Here is a 25,539-nt window from a genome sequence, read left to right as displayed (position 1 = left end):
AAATCTTGTCTGCACAGGTCAAACATGAGGAAAATGGAGAAAACAGAAGGATTAATTTCAAGTCTGCTGTACCTGTTTTAAACAAAATACTTCAGTAGATACAGCTGGCTCTACAGTAAAATACATTTTATGAACAGTGGTTTACTTCCTGGCTTCCTACACCACTTCAATGAAAACTTTTCCTGTATTAATAACAGTAGGTCCAGGTTTCTTAGCCTTGGTTTCCAATCTCCAGTATGCCATTTATGAAATTGCCAGATAAGGAGATAAAAAGAATGCAAGTGGAATGGGACTGTGTATAAATCGATCTGTACTGGAAATCTCATCCCATTCTGTTATTTATTTTTTTCAAAGTAAAATAATTATATTTGTATAAGTATAGGTATAGATATAGATTAGATGCTACATTACAAAGCCACAAGGGTTCCTGATCTTGTTAACATGATGGTTGTCATAGTTTGTTTTGTTTTGCATGAGCAAGAGCTCATTACTGAGAACCCTTGTCATTCACATCAGATTGTGTCTCAGCAGAGCATTTCTGAAATGACGTGCAGGACATATAAATTTCAATTCAAACTGTACCTTGGAGTCTGGCTCCCTCTAAAATCAATCACTCTTCAGGACAAAGAAATCTTTACAGCTTGGGTTTTTACAAGCATGCTGTAGTCGCTTGTACAATGTACTTTTAAGAAAGAGATTTTCACTTTCAAAAGTGATTCTCCACTTGGTTCTGGAATGTAGTATGTATGCACTTGTGGAATTTTGAGGTTTTTTTTTCATGTTACATGTTCAGGCATTAGTCCAGCTGGTCTATTTGGCTACCTTCTGTAATAGGTTACTTGTACACTGGCAGTGTCCTGGACTTAAAAGATGCTACAGTTCTTTGTAATCCCTGCAGTGCAGTTGGATGCCATGATGCAAACATACAAGCCATACCCTGTCTCAGTTAGTCAGAAAGTGTATAGCTGTACAGTTTGCTGTGCTAAAGAGGTGAACTAAAACTAAGTTTCACTGCTGGGGAGGGTAATTGAAGCACTGTTTTTGCAGCAATCCCCTGCCAAGCAATCCATAGACTGGTTGTTCTGGACGCAATCACTTAACTCCAAGCTAGAGCTAAGATGCCAGATAAGCAGTAGCCTCCAAAAAGTGTTTAAAATAAAAGAGAAAACTAATGGGAAACATTAAGATAATTTATCCTTGTATATTGTTTCCATCATAAATCCCATTGTCAGTATCTATTGCTCAAGTACCCGACAAAGTTTTGTTTCTATCCTTTCCATAAAAGCCTCCATCATACATAAAGTTGCATACCTTTCATGATATTATAATAAACTGGAAGTGAGTAACAGTGCGATATCAAAGGAAATAAAACTCCAGTTGCTATTGCTTCTGGGGTTGCCTTCTGAATGTGGCTTACACAATATTTCATCTGTGCTGACACCTTTCACTCTTAATTATTTGGCTGCTGTCAAAACAAATCAATCATATTATAGCAATGTGTCTTATGTTACCATTCCACTGAAAGTGGAATGGTAACATAAGACACATTGCTATAATGTGATTGCTATAATTAAGCTGCATTAGCACATTGCTATAAGTAAGCTGCATTAGCTTTGAAATATATGGGAGTATAAAATTTATCCATATTATTTATTTAATACAACTTTCTCCCTTGTGAGTTATCTTACAAACACAGGAAACTCAAATTATCTGATGTTGAACATTGAATATATATAAATATTACTAAAAAAATTTAAAATAATAGCACTCATGAGAATATAAATGCATGAAGACACACTTAATAAATCTTACACTTAGAACCAATTATATTATTTTGAGAAATGGAGAAAATAGTATATGTTTTAAATTTTGTTTACAACTGGCCAAGGTGCTCATATTAGATAAATGTAACATGAACAACCACACTTGCTAAAGCAGAGTAAAATAAATATGTGAAGAACTGATTCGGTTGTTTTTAACATTAGCATAATTTATGATATTAAAACACAAATAAGTGAAAAAGAGTGTCTAAGATATGTCAAGTCTACAGATTATTAAGTTTAAAAACAATATTTATGCTAAAAGCAAAAAAACAAACAAAAAACCAAAAAACTATAGCAGGCAATCGTCTAAGAGCCTGTATGGTGCTGGAACTTATTGACCTGGGTGGAAAACGCCAGTACTTCTATGAGCTATAAAACATTACTTTAGGTCCAAAAAATAAGGAAAAATTGCCTTATTTTTACAGCTGCTGAAAAAAGAGCCTAAAGTCTTTTATGTCTGTGGACCAGAATAAGATTTAGGAATTAAGGACATTTAGATCTAGCTGTCTGTGAGAAACTCCAGGCATCTAACAGTAGTGATTTAAAGCACTTTGTAGGAAAGCATAACTGCTAACTGTCTACACATTTGTTTACAGGTGGGAAGACTTGCAAAAAATGGGCTTGACTTGTCCTCCATCATATGGAATACCTGGGCCAAAGTGCAGAGCAAGAATACAGGTCTCAGGTCTGTGCTCTCTGCTACATCTGTCAGAGTAATAACAAGCTTGCTAAGATGGCACATTCAAGGAATAAAGGCAGCTTCAGGAAAGTGAAATTGAGGCCTGAAGACTTCCATGAGTACAACTTTCTACCCAAAGGACGTAAGATTCCATAGAGGTCTGGGGACAAGAAAATGGAAGGAAGTTATAATTTTTGAAGGAACTTATAATTTTTGATGTTACCAGGTAGATTCTGTTCCCATTTATGAGGAAACCTCAGTGGCAGACAGATTTTTTTCTCAAAAAAAAAGTTTAAAGATGCATAAACTTTAAGATTTTAATAATAAGACACCCTCAGAACTTTGCATGACAAAAAAGAATAGGAGGTCTCCATAAAGAGGAAGTGTATGGTTCTGTGGTACAGAACCAATAGACATTAAAGGAATTTCATTTTAAAAAATTGGTTCTCAGGCATTTAATTTGTATGCTCCATGCATTCAATATTCACACTACCCAGTTGGTCAATAAAGACTTTGTTGTTTCTATGAGTCCCTACAAGTAAATGTCCTTGATTACAATCTCATTGGTGAATCAGGAGCACGAATCTGTGTCCAGGGAGTTTTTATAACATGAATCGTAGTAATTTTATTAATACAAAGACCATGGAAGAACAAAGGAAATTAAACCACAAATACTAGAAATGTCTGACTTAAATCCACTAAGGCAAGGAAATTAATAGTGAAGGTTGCAAATCCATTGTGGTAATCTTTCTACATCTCTCTCTATTGAAGTAGAGAGTCTTGGACCAGCATAAGAATCCTTTGTTCATATAGATGTGCCCATCTGTTTTTATGTGATCTGGACTATTTGCATGTGATTCACCACTGCACGTAGCACATGTGCAAAAATGCAGAGGTGAAGAACATAGTGAAAAACACTAGCTATGTTTTTCACTAGCTTTTGAAATTTCTTGACTTTTGTAGGATTACAGAAGTTGAGTGTCTCATATTATTGGAATAAGCTTTCTCTACATTAATTTAAATTGTCATGGTCTAAATTCAAGAGAAGATTAAAGGCTTCTCAAAACAGGTGCAAAGATATACTTTAAACACAGCATTAAAATGCACCCATGTTCTGGTTGATGGAAATTTCATTTATAATCCTGCACACAGGATATTCTTGCCAAGAGTACCATCAGTCTGAGTCAATGCTCAGTAGAGGTGTACATTGCCCATAATGACCAGGTCTTGCATACCAATCACACCACAACTCCTAGCTTAATGCTTGCCAAAGGATAATTAAACAATGGGGTTTTTCTGAAAACTTTGGGGAGGTTGGAGAGGTGCAGACTACTTCCATCTTTCCCATCTGCTTCTTGGCATAAAAGTCTAGAAATTTAGACTTTGTCAGTACTTGGCCTGCAATGTTTAAGTAGGTGCAAACACTTTGATTTCAGAATTTGATCTACATCACATCATTATTTCTCACCAATGTTCCGCAACCATCAGTAGCCAAAAAACAAAGGCATGTCTGTGGTCTGTTTTGGGTGGAGGTCAACAAAACATTAGGACTACTGCATTTTAAAGCCTCTAGTTGTAGGCTTTTAACTTATGGCACAGAGAAACCAGACAACAAATAGCTAACACTCTGGGACTGATCAATAAACAGCTAGTAACTAATAAAGATTTGAACCTTTCACATTTGCTCTCTGAAGGTAGCAATTTGCCACTGAATAAGATGAGCAATTAACATGGGGCCAATGCATTCACACAGGAGAAGTGTTGTGTTATGGGGAAAAAAAAACCCAAACAAATAAACAAACAACCCAGAAAGATTCTTCCTATACTACTGTCAGTAAAGCAGATTTTGTCCTTTCTTCCAAAAGCAAATATTAGGCCTTCTAAAAAAGCACATTTCCTGGGAGACCCAGCAGAGACAGCTCATCCCATCTTCAGGGATCTCCACATATTAGTTCAGTTATTCTAGAACACTTTGGATGGGATACAGCTGATAGCCTGAGGAAACCTGATGTAGCAACTGCTAATACATAGACACTCTGTGCATGCCACGGTGTGCTTACGAATGCTCACATTTGTCTTATTTCTTTCCACGCACTGTGCTAGGGAGGTTTATCTTGAGGGTTGGCTATCCCCTTCCTTGTGTAAGTGAGCCCTTCACAGTGACTGCATTTTGTGCAGCATTTATATAGTGAGAGGGGAGGTATATTTGGTTTGAGGGCTTCACAGAAATTGCTATGAGTGCAGCACTTTTTCTTGGTTCTTGTCATTCCTGTTCTGGTTATGTTAGTACACTGCAAAAGTAGCTGGGAATAAACTATTCCTCTAAGTGAAACATCATTTTGATTATTACTGACATTGGTGCTCATTAAAATACATAAGTGAAACACTGTCTTTATGTAGACTCTGAAAGCTATTTCATGTTACTTGAAGGGGAATACAAATGAATAGGGACTGCAACACTTTAGTTAAAAGGGAAAAATGTTCTAAGAAACTAGAATTTGGACTCTAGATCAGTAAGAAATTGAAGCTTGTAGTTTACTTCTTTTCTGTCTCTTTTTTGTTTTTCATCTCTCTCTGATTTCTGATTTTTAAGGTGTGTGTACATGGAGGAATGGAGACAGAGCATATTTACTTTATCTGTCATACAATTAATAATACAAATCTCTGTTCAGAGGAAACAAGACCAATAAATGTAAACAATAAGATTTTTTATTTTTGTTACTATTGTCTTTACCTAACGTTCTTTTTGACTGATCTCCATATAAAAAAAAATCCGTCTTACTTTTTTTACCATTATCTGTGTCAACTGTAATCCATAGCAGTGCATTTTAATGGCTGCCTCTTATCTCTCAAGGTATTTAATACATTTTCCCTTCCATGGTATTGCTGCTAAAATATGACCTGCTGCTGTTTAAATAATGTAATTTAATGATTTCACATTTTCAGCTATGCAAGACTTCCTTTCAGCACTGAAGCTTTCACTAGTGATTTAGAGAGATAGTTTGTTCTCATTTCTTTCATGACTCAAGACTGAGAAAGTTTGACTTGTAAATAAATTATTGACATCCACTCATGGAGCAGTACAATTGGTAGTGGAAATAAAATACACAAAGTTTCAGTGTCATGAGGCTACAGTCTCTAGCTTGTTGATTTCTTTCAAGCTTCCAGGGTCATCCTCTCTCCATATTGGCACATATATCTAAAACACTGGTGTACCACTGCTGTGTGATAAAATATATTTGGACCAGCCCTTTGCAGAGAGACTCCCACATTGTTATCCACGGTGAGTGAGCACCCAGCAGTGAGCGGACAAAACCCACTCTCTGTAGTGGGTTTAGTGTTGGTCAATCACTAGTGTACTCATTAGAATGTACTTATTCATTTCTTGTTGTGAGACAGGATTAGGAGAAAGGCTAAGCACTTTCTTTTGTCTTTAACATGTGTTTTTCACAGAGAGGTGTACAGCTTTCCAGTGGTTCAACAGATTGTCAGTTCCCAAAGCCAACCCCTGATTGGTTTCCTATCAGACACGGAGGAAACTACCAACAGCCTCTCCCATAATATCATTTTTGTGATGCAAAACCAACACACTGTCATTTTCTAATTTCAATCACATATGTTATACTAAAAGAATAGCTAAAATATGTTAACTTTTTAGCTAAAACTGCTTTGGTTGTCATGGAAAAGAGACTAAAAAGAGAGGACAGCAGTTAACAACTCCCCAGGACTGGAATGCCTTCCCATTTTTCAATTATGTCAACAGGAAATTCACAGGGTTAAAATGACATAAAGAAAACAAGTCAGAACAAACTCAGCCCCCCCACTCAAAAGGTTTCTGTTCAGTTATACAGAAATATTACACTGAGACACTAATTCAGATGGGTTTAAGGAGATTCTTTTCATGAATATCAGCTCCCAGGCATTACTGAATACTCAGATTAAGTAACTACTAGTTCATTGGAGAGTCTTCTGAGAAGGATAACTATTTTAATAGTTATTTTAAATATATAGAAATTTTATAGAAATGTTTAAAAAAAGAACATAGTCCTCTCAAAAACAAAAGAAATCTGACCTGGTAAAAGAGATGCAAAAACTGAAACTGTTCAGCCCATAGAAGAGTTTCCTGAAGGCAGGAAGATGAGTACTTACACCCACCAGATTGGGTGATAAAGAGGGAAGCTGTCAGACTATTTTCTGCATTAAGTCAATAAAGTCAGGCCAAGAAGCAATGAACTAACAGCAGAAGACAGGAAACACACTGTCTTGTGAAGCACCTACCTCACTTTTTCCCTTCTCAAAACATCACTATTGTTGCTGTGACACCTGCAAAATTTTAGGAAGCATGGCTATATTCCACCTATATTCCATTTCTAAGAAATGATGAGTGGAAAACAGGTTTGTAAGTTTCTTGGGATGACATATTTTATGGGTAGTTTTTACACTGTTATCTTCAGTGCTTTTAGTGGATTACACTAAAAAGTTATTGTTGCTGATTTTACTGTTTTCTTCAAAGAACTGTTGGTGGAAACTCAAAATTCCACAGGTGTTATGTTCAGGGATTTCTGCTTCCTCTAAGGTAGATACTTTTATTCTGCTACCCTCTCCCATCTCAGTGAATTGTATTATTTGCATATTAGTGGTGCATATGAAATTTGCTTACTTGAAGCCAGGGAAAACATATTTTCCTAAGTTTCACAGCAAGAATTTACACATTCACCTCTGTTCCTTCTGTTCACCTACATTTGATGTATTTGCTCAGGGAACAGATACAGTATAGTGGTGTATATTGCAAATGCCAGGCTGTAATGAACAGAAAATAATCAAGTATGTAGAAGAAGAAAAGACATTTTGGAAAAGGTTTGGTCTGAACCTCTTTTCATTTACAGCAATGAGATTCCTATCAACTTATTGGTGGATCAGGACCATATAGCAACTGAATAAGTTAACACAAACACATTTGGGAGAAAAAATATTTTTTAGAGGTAACTAAGTGAGTGAAGAATAGGCAATATCACTAAGTTATACTGTGTGAGCAATCATTAATTGCTCCAATTTAAAATAAACTCTTGATTTCTCATTTTATGTACTTACTATATCTCATCTGTGGTTACTATCACTGAGTACTCTTTTCTCTTTCCACAAACAAGAATTTTCATTGTTTTATCTAGGCACTCTGAGGTCTCATACTTATTACCCTGAACCAGACCTGGATGTTCCCGAGAAGAAAATAATTTAAACATGTATATGGAACACAAAAAATATAGTAGAATTACCTTGATCAACATTAAGTATAAATTCAAGTACTCTGTCAGATCAGACCTTTTCTGAATTCATACATTATTCAAAAAGTTTTAAGGGTATATTTTGAGTTACGTAGCTGGGGTAGTTTGCCATGAAAAGTTTTAGAAGTTTACTTACAAGAGAAGAAAGACAGAAGAAGATCCAGCTCACAAGAGCTGTGGACATCTATGCTTGACCTCACTGAAAATTCAGGGACAGCAGATGTGACAACAGGAGTATTAAGACAGGTTGGAAAACAACATGAAAACATGTCATCCCATTTGCTAAGTTGGCCATGCTAGAGTGAGGTTAAGAGATGGAAACCGATGATTATGGTCTAATCTTGTCAAAAGAGCGGGAATTACCAAACTGTGTTCAAGCATGGGCTTTTATGAGTACACCTATAAAAATGTCTACAAAACAGAACATACATCCTATGATTATTCTCAACCAACCACAAAAAAACCCCAAACCAAAACAAAAACAAACCAGGGACCAGAAGTCAGTCAGATTCAGTGGAACTGATGATACCACAAAACACTCTCACCTGATTCCTATCTTCATTCATGCATGCATTGGACAGTGGGCTACAGAGCAAGCAATGGCAGTTTTCAGCTGTGACTCAGGATAGTAGGAGCTATCTTGACCCGGTTACTTTGCTGCCTTGTGTATCAGTTTCACTTCCAAAAACCGAGGTCAGGCAGTAGCACTTGCATGGAAGATTGGAAAGGAAAGGTAGAGAAGACAACAAACAGCAACATAACTAAATAAATTCATGAGATTTGTTCCTTTCAGATACATTATGGAAGGTGTGATTGTGTTCACAGACAGGGAACTGAACCTGCTGCTCCTGCAAGTCCCTGTTTGATCCCAGGCTTCTATCTAACTGTAAAGATTATAAAGGAAACCTTTTCATCTCCTAAGGTCATTGCTTGCAAAATTTATTTGGCAGCAAAGTTACATCTTTTAGCTAGCAATTAGAAATCCATGGCTAAACTAAAGAGCAAAGGTTGCCTGGTTTAATCCCTACCCTCCAGCTTTGCAACATGGGGTGAATAAATGACGTAAGAACTGCACAAGCTTATGTTTATTTATAATACTACATACCCAGCAACTCTAACCTGGAGCACTCCAGAGTGGAAGGATACGTTTTTATAATGCCCGTTTCTTCATTAAGATTTCATCATCCACCTATGCTAAAAAGCTACTTCCCCTTCACTTTGTTATATCTGCTTTTACCCGCTCCTGTTCTTGCATTATTTTTTTAATCTCCCATTCCTACTTTACATGCACTCTCAAATTTTAAACAAGAAAAATTTGTGCATTAGTGTGTCCTTTTCATCTATCATTTATGAATGACAGGTTCTTTGGTGCAGCTTAATGGTATGAGAGAGACATTATTTTAAACATTAAAGTGAAAACCATTTACAACTATGATAAGAGAGGTCTGTTGACATTAAACTTTAAAACATGCACAAGGTAAAGGCAAGTAGTTGCTCCCAACAGGTGAGAGTACTATGCATGTGCTTTGTAAGGGAGTTTGTTCAACACAAGAGCTGTCTACTTTGTTTTCTCTGTTTGACAACCTGTAGGATCTGGTGCTTCAAATAATACATCTGGTAATCAGCAGCCACCAGAGTTTAATGGCTAAAAGATACTTAGAGCCCAGTGCAGAGAATTAATTTTTTTAATTAGCATTTTGTTGGAGGAAAATATTTTGTACTATTTACATTGGAAAGAAATAACAATACATAAATCAATAAATAAATCTAATGAGTTAAAGCTTTCTTTTTACATTTAATGCTCACACCTTTATCACTTTCACACTGGACTATCACTTCCTTTACTGTCCTTGTCTATTAAAACTATACAATTCTGTTGTAAGATATTGGCTAAAACTTATCTTGCTATATTTTGTTCCATTCTATTCAGCAGCAACTGCATTCTGAGAAGTAGCAACATAGTTAGGAATAGTAAATAAATACATCTGTATTTTATTTCATATGTACTTGGACTGAGTACTATTCCTAACAGTGTTAGACACACTGATTGAACAGGGGAAAAAAGGGATCTTACAGAACTACTTTCAGTCTGATTTTAGACCACAGGGAAAATGTAGCAGGCCTCTCAGGGTAGAACCATTGCAATCATGGTATATCTCAGACAACAGAGAGGATACATAGAGATTAACTTTTTCCTAGTTACTTTGGAGTCATGCAACTCTCTCAACAGCTTGAAAGAGGATTGCAGAACCTTATTGATAAAGCAGACCTCCCACAGCAAGAATAAAAACATATATCTGGGGCAGGGATGACAGATAAAAAACCTCAGACTTTATTGTAAATTTTATAAAAAGTTATTTTCTTGCAATACTGTATTTTTAGTTGCCTCTATTCATACAGGTGCTTTAATCAGCAGTGGTGAAACAAGTTGTGTGTTGCAGTCAGCTTGCTGGGAAGGAAGGGATAGTGGCATCCAGAGGGACCTTGACAGGCTTGAGATGTGGGCTGAAGCAAACCTTATGAAGTTCAGCAAAGCAAAGTGCAAGGTCTTCACTTGGGTTACTGCAATCCCAGATACATCAATGGCTTGGGCAGAGAAATTATTGAGAGCAGCCCTGTTAAGAAAGACCGGGGAGTGACAGGTGATGAAAAACTCAACATGAGCCAGCTGTGTGTGCTCACAGCTCAGAAAGCCAATCAAGTCCTGGGCTGCATCACAAGGAGCATGCATGGGAGGTCACAGGAGGTGATTCTGCCCCTCTGCTCACATGTAATCCCACCTGAAGTATGCACAGTTGTGGTGTCCCCAACATAAGAAGCTGTTGGAGCAAGTCCAGCGGAGGACCGTGAAATTTTTAAGAGGACTGGAGCACCTTCCCTATGAACACAGGCTGAGAAAGTAGGGGTTGTTCAGCCAGGAGAAGATCACATGGAGACCTCATGGCAAACTTCCAGTATCTGAAGGGGTTCTACAAGTAAGCTGGAGAGGGACTCCTCATCAGGAACTGTAGTGATAGGACAAGGACTAATAGGTACAAATTGAAAGAGGGAAGATTTATATTAGATATTAGGAAGATATTTTTTGCTTGGGGGGATGATAAGACAGTGGAACAGGTTTCCCAGGGAGGTTGGGGTTGTCCCAACCTTGACAGGTTGGGTAAGACATTGAGCAACCTGGTCTAGGGGGAGGTATCTCTGCCCATGGCAGGTGGGGTTGGGACAAGATGATTTAAAAGTCCATTCAAAACCCTTGATATTCTAAGATTGTGTTATTCTATAGTTTGAAATCTCCAAGTGATCTGTGAATAGAGAACATTGATCACTGATGACAGAGAAACATTAATCATTCAAGCGGTTCGCATTACTGACCCACAGAATGCAAGACCCAACCTCTAATGTGTTTCTATAAAAAGGCAAGTAGCCCTTAAGTATCTCTCAAGCATTCAAAAACAATCCAGGTATTACATTTCAATATTCATGGAGAGCAACATTTAATTTGAAAAAGAGATCACTCCGTTTAAAGAGATCACTCAGTTTAAATGGCATTTATGCCATTTTTCACATGGCATAAAACATGTGAAAGAACCTGTTAGAAAAATTATGAACATGACTTACCTTGTAGATTTTGCAATGGCAAAGTCATGATGCCTCCTGCTGCAGCTGCTGCTACCAGTCCTTGGATGTTGGTGAGATTTGCTGTAGGTAGAGTTAGGACGAGTCCTTGTTGGCCCCCCAGCTGCCCAGCCATGTTGAAAGGAATAAGGATTGGCTGATTCAGGGCTGGAGTGCCTCCTGGCATCACCCCTGCTACTGCTGAGGCTAACTGTTGGGCTGTCAGTAGTGTCTGTAAGAAACCACAGAGATACAAACCTATTTTCGTGTGTATAGTTCAATATTACACACTTTCAACCTTCTGGCTTGAGATCTTTTTGTGTTCCATTACAGACATGCACTGCTTCCAGTATCTTAAGGCATACATTTTCACCAACACAGAAAAGTTTGACAAATATGACAGTCTGAAACTGTAAGCCTCAGTCAAACAGCATAGTAGCAATCCCAGTTGAATCTAGACTGGAAAATTCATTACACAAACATGAAAGACAATTTATGAGTGAAAGAAGACATAACTCAACTTAGTCTACAAGTACGTAAATGCCAACATTTCCCAAAAATTCCTGCTTGTATACTGATTGATAATAGTAGAAAACACTAGTGACAACTAGTTTTGTGGATCAAGACTGTCCTGGGAAGTGGAAGAATATTGAGTATCTTCTTAGAGTATAGCTGAACTTGGATAAAATTGTGACATGAGATAGGAAATATTTTTAAATCTTATAAAGTGCAATACTATTATGTCTACACTTTGCTCTAAAGAAAATAAATATCTGGCATAAAAGATAATGAAACACCTTTACTAATACAGGAGCTCTGTGTGACAGACATAACTGTCAGAGACAATAATTCTGCATTAAAATTGCACAAGATTTTAATATTAAATTATTATATTTATTTCAGAAGTAATTTACACAAGAAATTAAAATATTTTAACTTCCTAAATATTTAAAACTTCTTAGGTTTTATTTTAGAAAGGCATACAAAATCTAATCCTGCCAAACTTGACTTTTAAAATATACATGATACATATGTGTTCCCTTTTTGTACCACTGAATACAGCCAAAGAGATTCACATTTTCTACATTACACACATCAAAGATGATCGATCACAGTTATTTATTGTTCATCAAATTGCCCATCTTGATTAGTTAAAAAGAAAGATACTGACCTGAGGCCCAACAGGAAATGTAGGATGGGACTGAGTGGGTTGGTGCTGGTCTGCTGGGCTTGTATCAGGCAGCACTGTGTTTCCTCTGGCCTCTGAAATCCAGAGAACAGATTGACTTTAATATCAAGCCTGGGGACTGCCACATTACCTTCTACTCTGATGTCACATAACATGAAGCTGAAAATGATGTGTTAAAGTGCTTTATCAATAACTCAAGCACTCAAATGGCTTATCAGCTGCATAAATTATGCTAACGTTCATTCAGACCAGCCAGCTCATTCAAAGAGTTACAGAAATCTGACAGCAGTGAAACTGAAGCTATCATCAACCCAGCTAATGTGGGTTGCATTATACATCAATTTACATACAGCACATGAGCACTCCGTGTGTGTAGGAACTGCATTTTTTTATGTTTAGGTGAGCATCAACCATTGCAATTTCTGAAAGCAAAAATTATCTGAAAAACAATCAAGTCACATCTACTTTCTATCTTAATAAAGTATTTTCTTTTGTCAGTTACTGAGGCAGCAAAGGCTCTACCATGCACAATAAAAAGGTACTATGAAAACTAATATGCTTCCATATGACAGCTAATTTTTTTAATTGCATGTGGAGGATTAGCAAAATTCTGCAAAACCAAGGATTTCCAGCATTTATTGAGATGATCAATATCCAACAATCAAATGATATGCTGGACACTAATGACTTGCTAAGCATAGAACACGGTCCAGCCCTGCTAAATTTTGCTGAAATCTGCAATACAGATTTCAAAGGGAGGAAGAAAAATAAAAACATCCTGTCAGTTGTAAGAAAGTACCAAGATGTTTTCAAAACTACATCCCAATCCTCCATTTCCTCTGGGTGAAGGGCTCAACTGATTCCCAACTTTTCAGTAATGATGATCAGGCCTACATTAATTTTTGAGGTTGTAAGAATGACAGCAAGTATCATATGTAGCTGCAAGAGTACTACGGTCTCTTATAAAGAAAACCCTGGTAATGGCATCAGGTTTTCTGATTGGTACAATATCTTCTGGTTTTGTTGGGTTTTTTTTTTGTTGTTTGTTTGTTTGTCTGTTTGTTTGGGTTTTTTGTGTGTTTTTTTGTCTGTTTGTTTGTTTTGGTTTTTTGGGTTTTTTTTTTTGTTTGTTTTTTTTTTTTTTTTTGATGAGTGGTTGAAATTCCATTCCGACTAAACCTTAACAAGATGCTCTTTTCTAATGTTTGTCCTATGAATAGCAAGATAATTCAGAAACAGTTTCTTGGCTCATCCTTGTGCTGTAAGGAAAAAGGATACAATTCTGTCATAAATTTTAAAGAGGGTATTATCAGCTCATTTAAAACAAATTCTTTTATATATTCTCCAAGGGGAACAACTTATAAATAATGGAAATGTGGAAAAAAACCCCACCTTCACCATATTAAGGTTCAAATAAAATTGACTGCTACATATTATTCAATTGACTTCCATCTCTGCAGCAAGCTGTCAATCATAACAGCATTTTAGAATTGGATTAAACAATAAATGTGCAGACTTATTATGCAGAAATCTGAAAATCTGATTAATTTGTAATATCTTTGTGTGGCCTCAAAAATTCAGAAATGGACATTGCTCTGGGAATACTTACAAATGATCTATTGGAATATCTGATTTGGAACTAATAAAAACATACAAACTTGCTGACATTTTATAAAAGGAATTCTACAGAAATATGTTTGCAATTTTAATGACCATTGTCATTTAATAATGAGAATAAGCTGACCTACTATAATCAGTGAGGATTCCAACAACTGCTTAGTAACATGCAAAAAGATACAGTCACTAAATTTTTTTATCTGCAATTTACTCATTCAAGTTAAATGAAAAGAGAAAAACATAACTAGATAGGCACAATTCAGTGAAAACTGTTTCTTTCAAATGCATAATAATTCTAGTGCTGATGCCACCCCTAAGACAAAAAACAGGGTTTCCCCAGTATGATTTCCTCCTATACAAAAGAAAGTACTATGTTACTAAACACAATTTTTCCTTGGGTAATTTTTACATAGTGTTATGGTCTTTTTTTTTTAATTTTCACATCTGTATGTATAAAGTGACATTAGATCCAAGGCTCAATACCAATGAAGATATCACTCCCCATTAATATCAAATCTTATAAGTCAATTTTGTTTATGTAATTTTAAGGGCTGTGAGTTTTGCCTACGTGTGTGATTTAATCAATATTAAAACAAGCTCCTGATAATGTGTCATATCATTAAATCACCCAATGAAATCTTTGGGAAAAGAGCAAAACCAAAGTCATTAGAATTAGATTTTATTGAAATTTTTATACCTTGAGCTCTCAGAAAATATGTAAGAAGTTCTGAAGTAATATGCCTGTGTTTTAGTATTCTTTCTTCCATGGTGCCCGTCCAAAGAACTACTGATTTCCTTTAACTGTGGCGTAAGGATTTTTCAATATTTGATCACACAATCTTTATGTGCCAGAAGTTGGTTATATTGGACCATCAAGCCAAAATTAATTACACTGCCTTCCTTTTTCATTGTACTAACTGAAATCATATAGGATTACATTCCTGCCACACAGTTACTCACCACATATGATTGTTTTGGTTTTTTTTTTATTTCAGGGCTCACATGCTTTGCCTGCTGCTCCTAATTTGGTTGCCATAGGATGCGGTCATCTCAGGAAAACAGCACACACTTTCATGTAGTCTTATATGGCATCCTATATGAAATTATCAATCCTGTATTCTCTGCCTGAAATTCTCAGATCTCTCCTGCCCCTTCTAATCTACCTGCTATAACAAACACTTAAGAGTCAAGAAAATATACAAGAAAATCTGCCTGCTGGGCTGGCACTAAATACAGTGAAGCAAGAATTTCAGGGTGATGTCTGTTGCATCACACAGTGACAGCATTTTTTCCTTGCTGTATGCTGCATTCACTGACACACACAGGTCAACACTCTGTAGAAGGCAAGGCAGAGCACAAAACATCACTAGAAGGCTACTTTTTCTTTTCTGCCTTATATTTCTGACTGGGGGGATTCCCCTGATTTCAGAGAAGTCAGGGAGCTCTATTTCTGATTTCTCTACTATTTCTGCTTCAGAGATTCATTGCTATGAATTTGGAAAAATGCCTTCATTAAGACCAACTGCCCTAAACTGGCAGCACACAATCCCCTACACTGTTTCTCACCACTATTTTACTGGGTTTATTTGGGAGTTGGTTAATTCCAGATGCTGGAACGACCTCTGCAGGTAAATGATTCCTTTGTCCAAATTCCAGTCCTCACTAATAAAAATGGACCGTCAAAATCTAGCCTAGCTTGTCTGATCCAGGCCTACTGTTACCTCCTGTTAGGTTATTCTCCAACTCCGCTTAGCCTTCTGCCAGTGAGGGGTCTGTCAGCAAGGAATCAGGACTTATAACAACCCCTATGGAGCTGGGGAACTATCAGCAGTACCATCTCTGCTTCTAGCTATGTTTTGCAGAAATTGTACTCTCATTACAACCCCAACTCCTGGCGCACAAGGGGCAGGGGGAAGGCAATAGCAGGGCTGCTACTCTGAAAAGAGAGCCAATTCTCCTTAACATTGTTTGCCTAGGCAGGGCTCTTGTAACAACTGAGTCCTGACAACACAGCCTAGAGTCAATGAGTTTGCTCAATAGTACCATATGAACAGACAGGAATGCCATTGCCATAGTACTGCCATGACTGTAGACAAGGCTTTAATATTTAATAAGGAGTATTCATCATATGTGATTCATCATAAATTAATTATAAATTATATAATACATACTTCTCATCTACCAAGGGACTGGAAGGGCATGACACAATTAAAAAAACTGAAGTGCACTGTAAACACTCTAAAATAGCCTTCTTAAAATAAAACATTATTTAAAATAAAGCTAAGTAAAACAAAGGCAACCTTCTTCTCCCCTTATCAAAATGAGTAAAAAAATCCACAAACCAAGTGAAAAGCCATGTTGCACAATATCTGGTTTAGAAAAGAGAAAACAACAAGAGAAACATCAGAAGAAAAAGAAAATCCACATCTCAAGGCCACCAAGCTTCATACAAATTTACAGCTGTAAATGTACTGATTATAAAAGGTTTGCTTCCATTTTGTTTCTTACACATTTTCAGCAACACAACAGGTAACTCATTTCTTAGTGTCTCCCAGTGCCCTGTGAAGGCGAGAATGCTCCAATGCCTCACTTTACAACTAATGGGGAAAAGAGACTCCAATATGGATTCTCAAATAAGCACAATTTAGCAGATCTCCTCAGCTCTAGATCCACTGTTCAGGAAGGCATGGGTCAAAACACAAAACTGCCCTGCAACTCCTTGGCTGCTCCAGGGGTACAGCAGTTCTGACAATGTGAACCTGCACATGCTCCCCAGCATCCTCACTTGGATGCAATGCCTGTCCAAGCTTCCCTTGTCTCACCTGGTCTCTCATGCTTACAAGGAACCTGCAGCTGACAGGAAAATGGTACAGAACAGCATCACAGCATGGAGTGCATTGAACTTGTACGTCCAGCTCTACCCTGGCTCTTCTGCACATGTGCGCTTGTGCCTGCTCAAAGGCATGATGCACCCTGGCATCTCTTCTCAAACTCTGCACCAAAGCTCACCCAAAGCCAATGCTCACACCAAAGCATAGGACTAATCTCAGCAGATGACCTGGATATGAACAACTACCTCATGGTCTTCATGAATGGATTCAATATGTCTCACATTCGTATCAAAACCAGGGATATGCTGGACCATCTCTCCTTAGCACTAAATGCTTTGAAAAATGAGCTGGATCAAATTCAATAATACTAGATTTTCAGTGATCAAAAGAATATATAAATCCTTCTGAGATATAAGAAAATATTTAAATGCAAAGCAACAGTTGATATTAAATCTTTAGCTAGTTCCACAATGCGACAATAAATTACTTGTATTTATCTCTCAGCAACCATAACAATAAGAAATCAAAAGTAGACTATTTTCATACTCACTGAGACAACTCACATTAAAGATACAGCTTCGAGAATTAAATCATTAAAGTAAAAATACTGCCTATGAGAAAAAAGTCTTACATTTTTAAAACTAAAAAAATAATAAACTAAACAATCTGAGCAAAACATTGTTGCATTTATATCATAATCAAGAGGAAAAAAAACTTTTGAAGGAAAGTAAATAGACCAACTAATATGATTCAAATGATCAGGTATGGTGTGTGAAAGTCCATCATCTCTGATTAAAGTAACCCAGTTCTTCACTAAATGAAACCTTAACTCTCAGCAATTATACCAAGAGCAATCTTGCTGAACAAAATTTAATAGCAGAAAGAAATATTCAACTGATAATAAAAAAAAATAAGTATAACACTCCTTCTTCATTCTGCCACAAACCACCACATTTTGGCTCTTAATTTCACTGTTTTCATTTTCCTGTTGCATCAGAGTTTGAACATGTCAGGAGGAAGCAAGCATAAACTACCTCATTGTGAAACCTTAGTAATCAGTTTGTTACACAAAATTTCACAAACACACCTAAATTTTACAATACTTGCAGGAGACAAAATTGAGATTTTATGCTGATTCCATTTTACATGAATATTTTCCTGTGGTTATCAGAGGAGATGAGATATTGCTGCTACCTCAGCAAAGAAAATCAATCTCATAAATTATATTAGAATAATGATTCTCCCACTGAAAGATATTAATTTAAGCTTAGACCTTCCATATTTAGTTTGTTAGACAGTTGTCTCTTTCCAGTCATGACCGAGATGTGAAACAAAATTCACTCCTTTGGATTGTATAAAATTTCCCTAGGTATCAGGTTATCACACAGACAATTAAGCAATTAATCTTTTTCTGCTGACCTGTACTTTTAATTTTTTATTTTTAGGCAGTAATTTCAACCTCACAAAAAGACACAAACTAGTGTGTAGAATTCTGGATGTGTGCAGAATTACTACTAGCACTTGTTAACTCTGAAACCTAATGAAATTGCAATGTTGATGTTATGATTTTACTGTTCAGTCATTTCAGCACAACATACAAATGCTGTGCACATCTTCCACAATGTCAGATTGTGTCAACATACATAGCTCTCATTCTTAATTTTCTCCTATCTATGTACAAAGTCCTTCTAGTTTACCTTTGAAAATGTTTGTGGTGTGATAAAGTAATGGTATATTGATTTACCATATTGACATATATGTCAACACAATATCCTATACAGAAGAGCTAAAAATCCTATATTGGAAATGCATTGAATTAGACAGCAGTATGAATAGAGCAGATTTGCTTTACTGAGTGTATCATTCAGTACTTAAGTAAGTAAAACACCACAGTTTTATATTTATCTGAAATTGCCTCTAGTTGCTACTGCAAAGCTACTAAAATCATCTGGAGAGCTCAAAGTCATTCTGCCAGAGTATAGAATACTGTCTTTGCCTGGTCCCTGGAGATATTTCCTCCTAAAGGATCTTTTCCCACAAGGCACATGCAGTAGCTGAAATCACTGTCCTCATTACCCCTATGCACAGAGCTTGGTTTGTGTTTATGCACCTGCATCCTTCTGGATTAGGACTGATAACATTAAAACTCCATGACACTTTATAATGAAAATCAGACTATTAAAGTGATTCATGTTACAGAGGACTTCTGGGCAACCACAAGTTATAATTACCACCCCAAAAAAATCTACTGTACCAAGGCACAAAGTCACAAATAACTCAAAATCTCAGTTTTTCCAAGAACCTTAAATTTTCTTCTTTCTCATCTTTATTTTTGCTCCTCTCATTGTCTCATCTTTTCCTTTTTCTCTTTACCATATGTGAATTTTTTTCTTATTGGTGCCTATATGAATATTCTTCCACTTCCACCATATACCCACGTGAGAAAAGAAGTGTTGCTACTGTAGAAAAGGTGAAGGGATATAATTGCAAAATTATGTTCTTTATTCAAAATAGACTCATTCTACTTTTCTTCATCCACTAAGTACAGTGGATAAAAGTCCCTTGTTAGTGGTACATACATTTTTTATGAGTAGGACCCTTCATATTGAGAGTTCTAGTTCCTTTTATACTGTATGCATTAGCACAAATATTAAGGCCACAAAGACCCTATCATTCTCTGAATTCATACAACATTTTATACTCACTATTTGCTGTTAGTGCTGGCGAATGCAGTGGTGATAAAGGTGACTTAACAGAAGATGGATAGTTGAATGCATTATTATTTCATGTTGAGCAGCTGATCCCTAGCTAAGAAGGCAAGGAAGCTTCTCTAATTAAACTTTCCTTTCTTCCCATCCCTGGAAGTTTACTAAATGCCAAAGAGTGAGCACATTAAAGAACATCTATTTTGTAACAACTGTTACAGATTGCCATCTTTATAGCTACCTTAGATTTCTTTAGGATTTTTTACAGTGTTTGCCTATGCATATCAGTTTAATTCCTAATAGGGAAGAAGGCAAGCTTTCCATCAAAAGCCCGACTTGCCCACACTCGCCCTCCCCACCTGACTTCTGAACCCTTCCCCCAAATAAGCCAGACTATGAAGATATCTTTTAATGATATATATTGTTGTTTGCCTGAGGAACCCTGCACACATTACTTAATGTGTGTTTGGCTGCTGGCACTACAGCCTACTGAAAGCCAGGCAATACATGTAGACGATCTCTGGTGCACAGTAATTCAGGCTTCTGGGTGGAAGAAAAGCATAGTATGGCTGACAAATTTTGCTTTTTACAAGCTACGTTGATAGACTAATTTCAACAGAGAGGGCACAGTAGGTAGCCAGTGACAGTAATTCAACTCACTACTTTGACAAGGGACTGGAAAGAAAAAGCTGTAAGGTGGGAAGAAAATGAACCTAGTATTTTATCAGTCTGATGAGAACTTGTTAAAAAATTCAAATCACCCAGTTTGGTGAGAGGAGAACATCCAGTTAAGGAAGGAAGTATTCAAATAAACCTAGTAAAAACACCTCACAGAAGAGTCACTGCTCAGCAAAGCATACCCCATAATATATGTTAACTTCTACTGGGGCAATCTGACCAGCAAGTATGGTAAAACAACACTGGTTTATCACCATTGCTACTGAGTTCACTGGTTTCATCCCTGCAATGTCTTTAACAATTTTACACTGTCTGCCGTGGTCTTTACACAGCCCTGTGGGGCAGCTCCATCAAGTGCCTCATTACAGATTGTTCAGCTGTTCAGGCTTTATTGAGTCTCCTGAAAGAGCCATCTCACAGAGTGGCATAGTAGAAGTCCAGCTGAGATCCCTTAACAGTGGCAGCAACTCTGTATGCAGGAGATCTCACACTCGCAGATCCAACTACATCACAAAAGTGGTAGGTCCTCATTATAAATCTATTTAGCTGTACATGTATCTTCGCAAAGTCCCAGCTACAAAAATACAACAGCCTTTCAAAAGCCACTGGTACCATTTCATACCTGCAGCAAGTTCTCATGATGTGGCTCAGCAGAGTGAGACATTATTTCAAATGAAAATGTTGGCTGGAATCTGCAGAAACTTATGGTATGCAGACCTCCAGATCTCATAAATCATGAATTGAATTAACTTCCTTCTCTTTATTATTGTCTGAAATCGGTTGTAGTGGCTGTTTACAATTTTTCCAGGAGCTTTTGCCACTATATATCTATGTTTTTAAAGAGCATTCAGTCTTACAACCAGGTCTTGCAAAGTATGTCAAGCCTTACCATGACTAAACTAAGTTTACACCACACACCAAGAGCTTTTGGTTTGTACCCCTCCCCACCCCTTCAGTCCTTCCCTCCTCCATAGATCAAAAGCTAAAAATACAAAAGGTTAGCAGCCAACATCATCAGTATCTGGTTTTGAGGAGATATTTCCCAGTCAGTGATAATAAACCACTCTGTAGCAGCCACTAAAGTAGTCTTTTCTACACTGAAAATACCCCAAAATAGACCTCCACAGAAATAACCGTGTAATTGACAAACATTTGGACACTGTTCCTGTAACATGTTTATCTTGCCTTTATGTGAGTCAAACTCCCACTGGATTATAAATGTGTTGGATTAGTTTCCTAGGAATGGTTTGAGAATATAGCAAAGGCTAAAAAAGCTTTACATGTAAGATGCATACATCCCAGGACAGCTGAATTTCATTAAAAGATCTCTTGGTTGGAAATGTCTTGTCATGATGAGACCTCTTTGTAACAACAGGCCATGAAGAATCAAAAAAGCAAAAAGAGGCCATACGACTTAGCTTTGCCAAAATAGCAAGTGGCAGGCAACTTGCTTCAAATAGAGCACTGCGACACATCCTAACAGGATTCAATTTTATGGAACAAGATGTTTCTAATCCACACGAATACTTGTGTGCGCATATATTCATACGCGTCTCTAAATATAGATACATAATTTAAACAAATCAGTTTCCTACATAATTTTCAGTTTTTATATTATTGTTCTGTTTATTTTTTCAGCATTACAGTAACTGAAAAATAACTACTGGTAAAAAAGTTTCTATTAATTTAAGTGCATTCATAGTGTGTTATGTCACTAATAGGCTTGGGTAACACTATTTCTTTATCCTTTTTGCAAAGCGTTATTTTATTGTCCTCCTAATTTCCATGATTTTACTTCCACTTAAAGTCAAGTGAGAGCTTTGCAGAATACTATTATATAATTGTTCTGTCATTATTCTAACTCCATTACTCAACAACACAAAACCAGCATCAGTTTCCATTTGTCATATTACTTACTTTGAGGATTATGTCAGATCTCAGACTATGTCTCCATGCCTACTAAACATAATTTGGAGTTGGGCAAAAAGTAATCATTGATTCCTTCTAAAAATGCTTTTAAAACTATTCTGTAAGAACTCTGGCATCTGACTTAGACTCATCCAGCCCTTTAGAAGAGCCTAGCTATATTTACAAAATATAAAGATAACATTTAAATGTACATATAGACAAACAGACTTTAACTTTGTCCATACTCCCAAATGAGCAAACAGAAGCCAGTCTTGGTGTGGAAGACACACAGTTATGCTCACATGGTGCTCTACAGGCACAAGCTCTGCGCCTCTCTAACACAGCTGTGTTGCTTCTCTGCCAAGAGAAGCTGTTTTATGAAGATAGCTAGGGCTGGTTTGAAATAGCCAATACGTCTACTGTATGTTCCTTACAGCTCTCATAAAGGAAAAAAAATCAGGTGTTAATCTGGCTAAAGGAAGACTTAGGCTCATGCCCAACCATTTCCTGTGGGATCTTCACCACCTTTTCTCATCCCACATGCAGAGTATCGTAGGGTTGTCAGAGCAATCCTGGACTAAAGGAGCATGTCAATTGGAGTGGCAAGTACTGCTAGCATGCTGCTTCCTCCAGTCATAGAAAGCAGGATGCAATAATTTGTATTTCAGTCATTATGAAGAACACAGCTTGTATGTGCTAATGTGTACCTTGGACATTGTATTATTACAATAGCAGGGGTTTTACTTAACATTATTCTAATGAATTTCCTCCAAAGAGCATTTGTGGATACCACAACTCACTAAGTGGTAACAATGGATAAACATCATCTTGAGAAATGCAGGTCTGTATTATTTATGAAACTGTAATTCTCCTGTAAATAACCCAGTTGTTTAAATAATATGTATCTATGTAATTGAGTCTTCTGTATACAAATAAATAAGCCTTTATTGCAATGTCAGAAGTTAACAAACCAGTCAATAAAATCAATAACTCACTTTTTCTTGCTTATATATCTAACTTTTCTCCGCCTTTCCTATGTTCTCTGTTTGTTCTGGTTACATATTAACACTCTGAAGGATATAGCTCTTGTGGTACTGTTCAGTAAATAGTGATCGGAAGACTGAAAAAGCATCACCTCAGTGATTTGATACTCATCCTATTTATTGTGTACTGTATCTCACTGATATAAATCAGGGAGAAAGAAACTGTCTTGTTCTATACGTCAAAGTACTATAGATTTTGAATGTGAATGATTGTATTAATGTCTAAGTAAATTAGGTTCATGTGGATACATTTAGCTAAAAGTTCTTCAGGCCTGAATTACATTATCATATAACCATTTTCAAAACAGCACTGCCAGACTATACCACTGAGCAGCTTATGTCTGTGAGGTTAAGGTTGTGTCAGCATTTCCATTGTGCTTCACGTTTTTCAAATATTTATAACTTGGCCATAAAATTTGTTTTGGCCTGAAACTTGGTGAACAAGAAGTACAATTCTACAAATCTTTACTCAAGAAAGTTGTCCATTCTATTTCAGTCAGTGTTTCCGTTAGCTGGGTTCTGCCAGATTACAAGCCAAGGTCAAGGTTTATGAATCTGGTTGTTTTATTTTCTTAATGAAAAGCAGATCAGGTTTCTTTCTTTGAAGAAAAAAAAATTTATGAAAAGACTGGGAAACAAGGCTTGATTTTGTAATGTGATTAGATCCTCAGCTCAAAAATCCCTTGTTTTTAGTACTTCGAAGAAGGAAAATTAACAGCAAAACTGCTGCAATGTAAAAAGTAGCCGTGAGGCAAATGCACTAAATTTTGTTCCGCTAATTACATTTTCTTGTGGGTTTTCATCTGGGATCTAGCATACCTCCTAAACTCCTTTAAAGTGTAAAATTGGGAGGGCTCCAAATGAGCCATTGTCATCTATCAGGAATACAAATATTCTCACAAAAGCTATCTTATTATGTATGCTCCATACAGGCTCCTTATTCAAAAATATTTTAACAGATGTCATGCTGGATAAATATAATGGCTCATCTGAGGCTTAGAAACACTTTACGCACAGTAGAAACAAATTTGGGCAGCATTTTTCAAATTGAGTTAAGTTCTTAATGCACACCCACAGGCTTAATAAGACTTATAGATACAATATCTTTTTCTTTCATTCTCCTTAGCTAGCTGAGCACATGCTCTGTTATCAACAAAAATTTTCCTGGTCTGATGCTGCTCTCTTGGTTCACTGCTGAAATGTATCCTAACTCTTCATTTGGCTTCTGGATGAGATTTCTGTGAAGCACTGGATGCAGGACAAATGCAAACCCTTTCTCCATGGCTCCAACAGCCTATAGATTACCTGTAGAGAAACACGGGAAGTGCGTGTTTTACAACAGCATCCTCTGAATCCTTTCTTTTTGAAAAATGACCACAGAAAAGGTTTGCCCAAAACAGCAGACAGTAGCAATACATTCCTACTCTCTGTTAGCCTACACTTGTGAGCAGTCTACTGAAATAAACTTGAGCATGAAGAACTAATGACACTTCTTTATGCTTCTGGGTAAGATACCCCTGTGGATAGTAGTGTGGTACTACTCAGAGAGGTTGCAAGACTTTGCAAGGCTTCTCAAGGCTTCATAAGAATTTAAATATTTTCTTTTAGCTTACACAACTTTGTTTGGTATTGAAAAACCCAGCTTGGCAGCCGCACAGCTGCAATTAGATAGTTAATAACAAGTGATATCTATTGTGAACAGCATGAAAATTCCTTTCATGGCAGTTATTTTCTCCTCCATAAGTTTCATTTGATGTCATATAGCAACACTGAGGCAAATTGTGGCAGTAAGACACAGGCCTGCTGCTTTGTATTAAAGAAGGTTTCCTTAAAGCATTCTGACTTTTACAGACTTTGAGATCTTATGCACTGGGCTCCATGACAGTGCATGTGTCCTGATCTTTCAGAATGGCATAGTGGTTGTGTTCTGTCATATGCTGGGGCTGGAGGTTATCACAGCTGTCTGCAAGCAGGAATTCTGTTTGTTCTCAGGGGAGCCTGCACTGCAGCTGGGGTCTCAAAGATCAGTCCTTACCTATACTTCCATGCTGGGACACTTTAGCAACAGCTCTTGCAGTTTGGCTGTTCTGAAATACCAGTAGGCTAAGCAGAAGAGTGCTGTGGTGCGGCTCTGTTGCTGCAAAATGCCAGGCAAGGCATCAAGCAGCACAA

The 25,539-nt window shown here is 36.9% G+C and overlaps 1 protein-coding gene across 2 annotated transcripts in view; it reads right to left on the bottom strand.

The window, feature by feature from the left end:
* Positions 1 to 25,539, bottom strand: part of POU6F2 (POU class 6 homeobox 2) — a 312,199-nt gene that overhangs the window by 163,116 nt on the left and 123,544 nt on the right. For both annotated transcript variants that reach the window (XM_041400352.1, XM_041400353.1), the window contains exons 3-4: positions 12,568 to 12,659; positions 11,400 to 11,628 (exon numbers count right to left, since the gene is read on the bottom strand). In XM_041400352.1, coding sequence (XP_041256286.1) covers positions 11,400 to 11,628; positions 12,568 to 12,659 — 321 coding nt within the window. The remainder of the gene's footprint in view (positions 1 to 11,399; positions 11,629 to 12,567; positions 12,660 to 25,539) is intronic.

This window comes from Onychostruthus taczanowskii, unplaced genomic scaffold (genome assembly GCF_017590055.1).
Source record: "Onychostruthus taczanowskii isolate IOZ18803 unplaced genomic scaffold, ASM1759005v1 scaffold179, whole genome shotgun sequence".
Lineage (NCBI taxonomy): Eukaryota > Metazoa > Chordata > Aves > Passeriformes > Passeridae > Onychostruthus > Onychostruthus taczanowskii.
This window is presented reverse-complemented; position numbering and strand designations above follow the sequence as displayed.